The sequence below is a fragment of the Ascaphus truei genome, chromosome 21 (assembly GCF_040206685.1).
Source record: "Ascaphus truei isolate aAscTru1 chromosome 21, aAscTru1.hap1, whole genome shotgun sequence".
NCBI lineage: Eukaryota > Metazoa > Chordata > Amphibia > Anura > Ascaphidae > Ascaphus > Ascaphus truei.
The window spans coordinates 12,707,737-12,719,165 of record NC_134503.1 but is presented as its reverse complement, the minus strand read 5'-3'; the positions used below and the strand labels follow the sequence as shown (position 1 = coordinate 12,719,165).

The window sequence follows — 11,429 nt, the reverse complement described above, 5'->3', positions numbered from 1 at the left end:
TTTCAGGATATCCCTGCTTCAGCACAGGTGGCTCAGTCATTATGACTGAGCCACGTGTGCCGAAGCAGGGATATTTGGAAAACCTGTTGGTGCCCCTTGAGGACTGGAGTTGGCCAGCACTGCATTAGGAATGTAGCATGTTCATGTAAGTATGTGAACTTTATCAACCACACAATCCACAAGAGGGCCCTGCTGCACTGCGAATGAACTGATTGAAGGTGGAAACATTACAAATATATATAAATTTGTCGGATCAGACCCGCTTCACCGCGTCGGCACGCTGATGCGGTGAAGAGGGTCTGATCCGACAATTTACTAAAACGGTTGTGTGGTGCTTTTTACCATTTAATAGCACATTGTTATGATCTCGTAGTACCTACCAGCATTTGTGGAGCCTTTTTACTATTGCTCCACTTGCAGCACAAGTGTAATCATACGCTAATACAGTGTAACACAGTATATCTGGGCGGGTGTTTATACACCTGCGAGTTAAGCTAAGCATGTATCATTACCACGCGTTGTGTTTAGTGATTTATCTGAGGTGATTTTGGAGAATTGTGTATCTGTAGACTCAGATATGGATACAGATTAACCAATAGCTTTATTTACCATGTACCTCGACACTACAACCAATAGATGGCAGTGTTCACATTAGTGAACTGACTGCATTATCCTTTGCCCTGCATTCACCATAGGATTTTAAACACACTACAGTATTGTATATATATCACAGCAATTTCTTTGCACATTGTTTTGTACACCATGTAAATATACATAGCATAATTGTGAATACATATTTATTGTTTTTGTTTTTAAGAATACAGTAGGATATTTTGAGCAATTGCTCAGAGCATTAATTCTCAATATTCTGAGAGAGAGAGAGACAGAGAGAGAGAGACAGAGAGAGAGACAGAGAGAGAGACAGAGAGAGAGACAGAGAGAGAGACAGAGAGAGAGACAGAGAGAGAGACAGAGAGAGAGACAGAGAGAGAGACAGACAGACAGACAGACAGACAGACAGACAGACCCCCAAAAAGGTCAGGTATTCAGGATATCCCTGCTTCAGCCCAGGTGGTGTAATTAGTCTCTGCTTCAGCCCATGTGGCTCAATCAGTTGCCCAGTCTTCCACAGAGCCTCTGAGCCACCTGTGCTGAAGCTGGGATAGCCTGAAAACCTGACCTGTTGGGGGGGGGGGGGGGCTTGAGGACTGGAGTTGAGCCCCCCAGTTTTTTTCTGCTACTTCCCCTGTATGTGTCTGGAAGAATAACAAGGCCCAGACAATGAATAAATGAGATAATTCAGTTGTCTCATTGATTTGGTTCACTGGCAATTGGGCAACAATATTATCCTCTGAGTCATGGCAAAAGAATGGGGCGAGTGGGGAAATAGAATAGGAACCAGGATTTTCTCAAAATAGGTAAATTTGAGTTCCCAGAAACGCCCCAAGTTCACAGAAGGGAAAACAAAATAATTTGAGTGAAGTGTTTATCATTGTGATCTGTAAATGGGGCTGTGATCAAATGTGATGGTATTGGAGATATTTGTGGATCACATTTTTTAATTGGATAAATTGCTACTGTATATCATAGTGTGCTCTACATGTTTTAAATAAATTGCCCACTAGGGGGCATCTTTAAGCCATTAATTTAAGACTGATTATACCAAACTCACCAATGTTTCTGTATGCTAAAATTATGCTTTATTGACATTGAAGTTCACATTTTTGTAGTTATTCATGTAGTAATGGCATTACTTTACACACTGAGAAATGTTCTATTTGCTGCCTCTGACTGTGATTCCCAACAAGGGTTTGTGAGGTGTCTCCAAGGGGGTCGACAAAAATAATATGTAATGGTGGATCCCAGGAAGTACAGCGGATGCCTGAGGGGACAGCGCACTTGGTAAGGCCCCAAACTGCAACTTAGCATGGGTGGTATAGCTGTCAATTACAGCAGGAGCTTTCAAAGTAGCTCCCTACAATGCTTTGCATCCACAGTGGCAAGGCATTGTGGGACGTGACTTTGGACGCTCCCTCAGTAATTGACAGCTAACTCAGGGGTGCGCAAACTTTTCCCCTGCGCCCCCTGCCTGCTCTCCCCCCGCTAGCAGCCCCCCCTTACCTTGTCTTCGGCGTGAAATGACGCAGCGGGTTCATGTGACGTTGCCATGGCGACGCCCGAAGAAGTCGGAAACAAGGTAAGGGAACATACAGAGGACTCGCGCAGTCACCCGGCATTTGATTTAAATTCTTTGGCCAAGAACGTGGGGCCTCGGTAAGCGTCGCACCCCCCACCAGAAAGTCTCGCCCGCTCCCCCCAGTTTGCGCACACCTGGTCTAACTAATGCTTGTAGAGGAGCATAATTGTGTTTCCTTCCCTTCCATCCATTCCCTCTTTAATGCAAGATAAAATCCTTCTCCATCAAGAATTCTGCTAAGGTATCCCCATTTAATATGTAGGTTTCCTGTTTATTCTTGTTTCCCAAATGCGTAACCTCACATTTATCTGTATTAAACCTCACCTGCCATTTACCTGCCCACGTTTCAAATCTCTCCACGTCCCTCTGGAGAGAAATTACATCCTGCTCTGATTCTACCTTACACAATTTAGTATCATCAGCAAAGATGGAGACTTAGCTCTCTATGCCAACCTCAAGGTCATTAATAAACAAATTAAAAAGCAGGGGTCCCAGTACCGATCCCTGAGGTACTCCACTCACAACTTTAGCAAATCCTTAAAAAGTTCCATTTACGACAGTTGTTGTCTATCCTTGAACCAATTTTCAATCCACATTTTTCTATCACACATCCCATACTCACTTATGTATATTTGACTTTTGTACTCATATATCAGCTCCGAATTAGTCATTCCACTGTAGTGAGTGAATCCTGATTAAAAAAGAAAAACCTCCACACAGGATTGGCTGCTTTAAAAAGTGGGATAAAGAGAATGTAGATATGTGCACAGTCAGTTGATTTACCAAAGATATCATCAACGAGAGTGTTTATGAGTAGTGTTTATTGATTACATTTAATAACCCCTTGGATGAAGACACAGTGTTTTAAAATTATTTTAATTTTTTCCCCCAAAATAAATGCATATTTCATAAAAAGCAGGATTATTTCAAATAACAGAATGTGCAAAAGTAGCAAAGGTTCGGTCCCCAGATCCAGGTTTTGCCTAACGGCCCACAGTGTGGCCCCCGGGGCTGCCAAAGAGGGTAAATAAACGTTAGAACGGACAAACGCACACACATATCAGAGATTATCACATAAATCAAGTTATACCCGTGATTGGCAGGCCCCATCGCGCATTACAAAATGTTTAAACGCTTAACGCAGAATGTGTAAAATTTGTGCAAAAATCTATTAAAAGCGTCATCTCTGTGTAAATACCAGAGACATTACCGATGCAGTTTTGATTTGGTCAAACGAGGCACTTGGCAGATGCATCGGAATTCGCAAAGTAATCCGATTGTCCCGGCAGAGCTGCACATTATGGTAATAATCCATTTCTACTTGTGGTTCGTACACAGCCAATTGATTGTATCTGTGCAATCATTTCGCAGTGATGCCCGATTACTAGTAACCATTTCTCCAGTGCAACGAAAAAGACGTCTGCCCCTTTCCATCGTTTCATTTTCTCCCCTTTTTGCGTGCGATGTTCGGAAGGTTAACATTATTCCACACAGCGTTCACTCTTTCAATTAAGGCTGTTTCATATTTGGACATTATTGTATCCTCTATTAGGTATTCCTTCTCCAGCTCTTTTTGTTTGGGTCCTCTGTAATGACAAAGTCTAGCGATGTCGCTAGATACATGATACTGGTCACCGATAAAGTCCAGTGGGGAATGCACTGATGTTCTCACCACCTTCCTAGGATTTAGGATCATCTTTGTAGGGTTCACTTCATAAGGTCTGTTGGGCTCCCGATACGTATGCTGCAGTATATTCAGCCCCGGGATAGCATTCCAATCCTCCGGCGTCAAGGAATTAGTTTTGTCCTGCAATGTCGTTGGGAAGAAATGGTTTTCAAAGATAAAAATGCTCGCCATTGGATTGGCTTGTAGGAGATACTCCATCATTTCAGGCCAGTCTCTATGAACGACCGGTAAAATAAGCTCATCAATATCGTTGAGGGCTATGTACTTGCTTCTATACATGTTGCGATAGATACAGTCATTTAAAGCAGCCGTTTGACCATAATAATGGAGATTCCCTGGATGCTCAGGGTAGTGCCATCCAGTTGAAACGTTTAAAAACGAGGTGATGGGCCAAGATATTACCTCTATAAAATGAAGCTGGGTATAGTATGACAGAATCTTCTTCATTAGTGGGCTAGAGTCTGTGTGATAGATGATCACTTTTTGGGCTCCCAACATTTGGTACATTTCCATGGACTGAATAAACTGAAGAATATTGCGGTATGACCCAAACAAGGCCGAAATGCAGATGAGGAAATCATATTCGAACGTCAGCGGCGAGTTATTTCCCTGAGGTTTGATATTTTGGATTTTTAGATACGTGGGAAAGGAGGGCGCAGGATCGGCTCCCCGATGTATCGCTACATACCGCGGGATCCGATTATCTCTCAAGTTGCAGACAATGTCCGTGGTTCCATATGGGAAGTCAAAGTGATCAGTATGGATCTGAAATTCGGCAACCACGGTGTCGTTGGCGCCATAAAAACAGAACTGGCAGTAAAGCGGTTCCTGTTCGTATCGGTACGTAATTCCGAGGACGCGGACGCTGCTGCTCCCTCGGAGATCTAAGTAGGCGGCGACCAAGTAGGTTCTGCTGTTCTTGACTTTAATTATGGTATCATTTGCCAAGTTGCCGTTGCACTCTTCGTCTTGTAAATCTGTTGGTTGGAGAAGTGGGAAGATGAAAGTTTGCGCCGGCAAGAATATCACCAACACCACGATGTAGATCAAATAAAGCGCGGTGAGCGTTGAGAAGACGAGGGAAAATAATTTGCAAATGTTTTTGATTGACATATGCGGCTTCATTCCGGATTAAATTAACAGGTCGGAGAGCTGAATTTCTACAGGTCGCTTGCCATTGAAACGGTCCAACCTAAAAGAACAAAACATGTATTAATGGAGGAATTTACACAATGTTATTAGTATCATCTTTTTACGCAAACTTCCACTTATCCTATATGTGTGTTTTTTTTTAAATAAATCAGTTGTATAGCATTAGATAATGTCAAAGCTTAGAAATAAGATCAATGAGTCAAATACAGGGTTCAAAAAGTAACACATGAGTTTATCTGTACCAAGGCACAATTTGGGAGACAAGAGTTCAAAGAAAGAACTCAGGCCTCTGACAACATATTGCTTAGTATCACATTTTTATACATTTCAAAATGAGTAATACACCCCTTAAGGGGGCTGGCTTACAGATAAGTGATGATATGATGACATGCAAAAATATATTAGTTGATACATATATATGCTTTACATTGCTATATTCTTATCGATAATTTACCATAATGTGGGCCTCCCAACCCTGTGACATAAGGGAGTTACTGTGTTCAGCCCTGTATGTATGCTGTGGCTGTCAGATAAGAAAGAACTCAGATCAGCAGGAATGTCTAATCGCTTACGAATGCTATTTCAATTCTTGCCTGCCTTGTAGGAATTAAAAAGGGTTAGTTATATCTAGGAGCGATACTCTGCAGATTCAAACATTCACAGTTCATTCGTTCATTCACGAATGAGACAAATATACATTCATATAGTAAACACTCAGAAAATGGTGGTTTAGGCCAAAATGGAGGTGATGATAGCCACTCACATTATCTCAATCTTCACAGTCCTCTCTTTTTATTCTTGAAAACATAGTCTTTTAAGGATAATTCAGATAAAACTCAGAAGCGTTGCACTGGCCTGGAGGGCCCCAATTTGCATGGCTTTGATAGTTCTGGAAACTCACAGAGCTGCTGGCTATCATCTCAGCCAGGTTGGTCTTTCTGCCATCATCTTCATCTGTATTCCATTGAGGAGGACTGACTTTTCCTTCTGAGATTGCATCTTCCGTAGTGTGGTCTGTGATCAGTGGCATGGCCTGGGTAGAGGGTTTTACACACCTTTGCAGTATGGATTTACTGCACATGACACAGTCATACAAAACAATCAGAACTGCAAACACACAGACAAATCCATCCATCAGTTTCGCTTCTAGAAAACCAACCAACATGGTAATTCCTAACGAAACTCACCTCTTATCTCCACCTTTCCTTAATCTCTCCTGTATCTCTGCGATCTTCTCTACCTCATGCTCAATCTTACCACTTTGATCTCTAAATAACATAACATTGCTCTTTAACTCGGGCACACACGCTAAAATATAGTCCAGTGCCATTCTATTCTGTAGGGCTATTAATCTAATCTGTACCTGCTCTTGATTAAGTAAATTAATGAATGTAGTTGTATGATTGAGAACATCATCCAGTACATCCGTAAGTACATTGAGCCTGTCATATAGCAACTCAACTCCTACATTAGGAAATAAGCTAGCCCAAAATTATTCTTTCCATAGACTACTTTTCAACCCCTGTGCGTTGGAAGTGGCTCTGCTATTCCTGATCCTGCCAGTGGGTCATTGTAAAGGCAGGTACAACTGTACCTAGATAGCAGGACCCTGTCCAACCACATGGTAATACTCTGTAGGCCCATTTTCCACAAAGCCAATACACTCCCCTAGGTAAACTAGAATTTGTGTAAGCACCTTTTACTATCTTAATTAAAACTGAAAAATTAAGGCTACATCCTCCCTGTAAATTTTTAGTTCAGGGCTGTAAATACATTTTCTTTCAAGTTTCATTAGTTGGTGGAGACACCTGACCCATAAATTGATTGTTGTTCCCAGTGTAATTTCCACCTACAGGAACCTCATTTACCAGTGGAATTCGGTTTAGAAAAGTTTCCTGTAAACAAATTCAAATTAACATTTCATCATTTTAAATTCGGCATTAGTGTAAGGTATCCCTACTCAAGAGGTTAAATGTAATTCTCTCTTACGTCATTGGGGGCCACTAGAGTATGGCAGGGATTCATTGTATATATTCCCTTGTGACCCATTAACCTGTGCAGCATTGTGCAAGATTGTATGATTGTCTGCAAAATAATGTGACCATAAAACAATGAACATTACAAATATTTCAAAACTGATCATCCCTTATCATCATCTGGATGGTGTAGGCTGATCTTGCCTAGCAGGGCATACATCTTAAAACACACTCTAAAGCATAAAAAATAATATTGAGTCCTGAAAAAACAAATTGTTCATTTAAGTCCGGGCCTTGATAATATTGAGTTCAGAAAAAACAAATTGTTCGTTTAAGACCGGGCCTTGCCTGAAGTCTTAATTCCTTGGTGGTTAAATGTTCTAGGATTATTGTGCCTAGAAACACTAACAGTTGGTAAAAAACGCTGGCTTGATGATTCTTTATCTTTGTTAACTGTTTACGGTGGTGCCGGCACTTTTTTCTTGCGATGATGCTGCTTTGTATTCTCCTTGGTAGACTGTATAAGCTGCACCTAAGTTTGGAGAGACTTAAACATTTCATTAATAAAAGCACAAGGAGAGTGCTTTTAACCACTATAATTTAGTATCAGCTCAAATTTTCTTTTGTTTTTCACCACTATCTTGGCATCCGCGTATAAAATAAACACAAAAATACCTTGCTCACCAACTTACAAAAGAAAGAAATCAACGGTGCATAGGAAAGTATCGTAAGAGAACACTGATAAGTGACAAGGGGTTGTTACTAAAAGTCCCTAAAGCTTGCACTCATTGTATTATGTAAAATATACATAAAGTACCAGTTAAATAACTAATACCACTAATATCAAATTTATTACAGACCAAATGGGAAATATCCACATAAACTTAACTTTAACACAACTAAAACGTATACAACTTTTTTACAAGCTAAAAACTTACAAAATGCATAAAATGACAACTAATAAATCATAAATAAAAGAGTCCCCATGTGAACGAAACAGACAGTATACGGTAAACAAAAATGCTAATATAAACACAAAGCCCTATCAGAACATGAGGGGCCAGTGACCATAATATACTAACAATGCTAATTAGCTTCACCACAAAACACTGCATAGTAGCAGCTCATCACATGAATTCTTAGTTCCCAAACAGACTCAAAATAAAGCTATCCAATAGTTATGCTGGAAAATGTAAAGAGATGGTGTATATCCCTCTCTACATGAATATTCATGAAATAACATGTTGCTATGTGTAGCAATGAGTAGACAGCACCAAAACACAACACAATATGAATGGAGTCATATCGGCAAGGAATATTCAAGGATAAATAACAAAACAACACACATAAGGTAATGTTGCAATGAACAAAATAGGCAGAGTCCGCATATAGACAGGTGTGTAATGGAAAATCATATAAATTATCCTCTCTTTTGTTCATATGCAAATCCTATGACATGTGAACAACATACGACAAAGGATGATGGTATTTAAAACATCAGCAGCTTGAGATTTAAATATATATATCATGAATTTGACAATAGCTACTGCTTTAAAAAATAAATTCTAGATAGCCTACAGTTGCATTCTTTAAAATGAGAGGCTATAGATCAGGGTTCAAATTAAGACACCTTTTGGAGGGAAAGGAGAGGTAATGGTTAAAAGTTATAAAAATACATCTCATATGCAGTTAACTTTATAGGAAAAATTATTTCATATCTGATTTTATGCTTACTCGTTTATATTGTACGCTTTGTGAAGTACTGAGTATACTTTTGACACTGTTCAAATACGGAAATACATATTAAATATTATTGTATTGTTAATGAAACAATTATAACAAATAGAATTAAAAACATAGAACAAGTGGAATTTAAATGTGTTTACTGGTTTCTGCGTAGAGGTAATTTGGATACTGCATGTGGGGATTATAACCCCTTCTTGTAATAATTCCTACATAATGGGAGCTATGCCATCTAAAGCATTTCATAAACTATGAGGTATTTATCCTAAAATAGATTCAAAAAACAGAAAGCACAATAAATAAGCATAATTTCACATTTCTCTGATACAGAGCAAAATGAACTTTACAAAAAATAAGATAAAAACCCAAAACAGACCTGTTTGATCCTGCAAACTCAGTCCCAAAAATAAATAAATTACAATATCATTCTCTTTCCCCATACTATAACTAAGCTGCTTTTAAACATTTCTTTTATTTTTTTTCTCTCAGTTTCTAGTTAACTTTTCATGCCTGGAACGTGGTCTCTGTACATTCCTTAAGCTGGAGGAGGGGGGCCAGCCCACTTGGCTGCTTTTAACCTTCCCTCTTTTAAATGACTACTGTTCAAAAATCAGACGAGCAGTGTATTTAAGAAAACAAACCGTTAGTTTCCTATTATAAGTTTGAACAGAAAAACCTTGATAACACAAAAACAAACACAAAACCATCTTTGCAACCCTTCTTATAAAACATAAATCTTATTGTTTTATTTACTATATATTTATAATTCCTTATCTTTCTTACACCCACCCACACAGACACATACACACGTTCTCTGAGTTTATCTTCCATCAACATTCATTCTTCTTTCTACAAAACTCCAACACGATCTTAATCTTGTGGGCCAGAGTAAAACTTAATAAAGCTTCCTTACTCCATAAGATCAGACTCTTTCTTTTTGTTTAAATAAAAAATAAACATTTACTTTTTAAAACTTTGCATTCTAGATATACCTTGCTTTTAGTCCTGACTCCTCTAAATCAGCACATAAAATTTAAATTGAAAACTTCATTTAAATATTGTAACACAGTATTTCCTACGCCCAGGAACAAACATGTGCTACTGTGAAAAAAATACAAATTCATATTTGAGTCAGGGTGAAATTACTTCTTTTTACAACTGCCAAATTTTCATTCTCTTTTAAAATATTACACTAACAGACTTTAACATACAATACTTCCTAGGTTTATTTTAAATGCTACTGTCATGCCTTGTAAATGGCAGCAGGCTTAATACACTTTGACAAAAGGGTTTAAACTTAAATGACCCTTTTACAAGAGATTATTTGTTATTTTTATGATTAGTACAACAAGTGACAATGTGAAGCGCTATGTACACTAATGGCGCTATATGAATAAAGACATTCATACATACATACATTAACTATCAGAGGAGTGGCATACAAACACTTTACTCCATGACATGTATATTATTATGCCATCAAACTAGTTTCTATGAGCTTTCTAAGATAAAAACAAACAAAAAACATTTAAAGAGGATGTCCTCTTTTTCTTCCATGCAGTATTAATGCATTCATTCCTAAAGAACTACTTTAACATTCTTAAATTCAAGCCATTTCTTCCTAGGTTACTAATTAACTTCCATGTCTCACAGACATGCAACTCCTGTGCCTCACAGACATGCAACTCCTGTGACCTTTCAGTGAAAAAGGGTGAGGGAAGGGAGATGAGGAAAAGGGGATTAGAAAAAAGGGAGGTCCAATAATGCTGCAGTTATTTTTAAAACAGAGCCTGATATGTTTCACTTTCCTTCTTATTCAATATATTCTGCGTCACTAAATATCCATTTTTAAAACATTTTATTGCCATAAAGTCCACACATAATTTCAAGGGACGTACCCTTCGCCGGCGACTGAGAATGTAGGTTCCCCATAATTCTCCTGTATTACACGATCAACGCCAGTCGATCGTGTACCAATAAGGTGCCCACTACTTGGTAGAATATAGAGCTAAGGAGCAGTGGCCTTAAAAACAGTTACCTGCTGTTCCTTAACAATAGTTCTCTCCCCAAGTTCTAGGAGACTTAACACCTTATTAATTATTATACCTTCCGGGCCCTTACTTGGCCCTGCCGTTTAGCGGCACACGGTATAACCTGAGTTTATGGCAATAATACAAAAACAACAATAACAATACCTGATCAGTATAATATTGATAAACTCACGTGATACAGGGTGTCCCGTCACTCAGGTAGGTTGCCCATAAAGAACAAACTGTCTACAGATTACTCAAACTTTAATCTAACGGCTTTTTCTGTTAAAAAGGATAAAGCCATACCTTATTCCAAGTGTGCACGTTTGAGTAATGTAGGCAGCTGCTCCGTCTGGGGTCTCCTGGTCCCGAGGTATTGGGGTCCCTATTCGGGGGCCATCTGTCAAAGCTTAGAAATAAGATCAATGAGTCAAATACAGGGTTCAAAAAGTAACACATGAGTTTATCTGTACCAAGGCACAATTTGGGAGACAAGAGTTCAAAGAAAGAACTCAGGCCTCTGACAACATATTGCTTAGTATCACATTTTTAATACATTTCAAAATGAGTAATACACCCCTTAAGGGGGCTGGCTTACAGATAAGTGATGATATGATGACATGCAAAAATATATTAGTTGATAC

At 38.9% G+C, this 11,429-nt stretch overlaps 1 protein-coding gene across 7 annotated transcripts in view; it reads right to left on the bottom strand.

Annotated features, from left to right (window-relative positions):
- Positions 1-3,000: 3,000 nt before the first annotated feature.
- LOC142472156 (beta-1,4-galactosyltransferase galt-1-like) overlaps positions 3,001-11,429 on the bottom strand; it is a 35,912-nt gene continuing 27,483 nt past the window's right edge. For 4 of the 7 annotated variants that reach the window (XM_075579002.1, XM_075579001.1, XM_075579003.1 and 1 more), the window contains one exon: positions 3,001-5,076. In XM_075579002.1, coding sequence (XP_075435117.1) covers positions 3,636-5,009 — 1,374 coding nt within the window. In that variant the 5' untranslated portion in view covers positions 5,010-5,076 and the 3' untranslated portion in view covers positions 3,001-3,635. Of the gene's footprint in view, positions 5,077-10,978; positions 11,195-11,429 lie in introns of all 7 variants that reach the window. The other 3 variants (XM_075578997.1, XM_075578998.1, XM_075578999.1) reach the window with 2 other exon arrangements.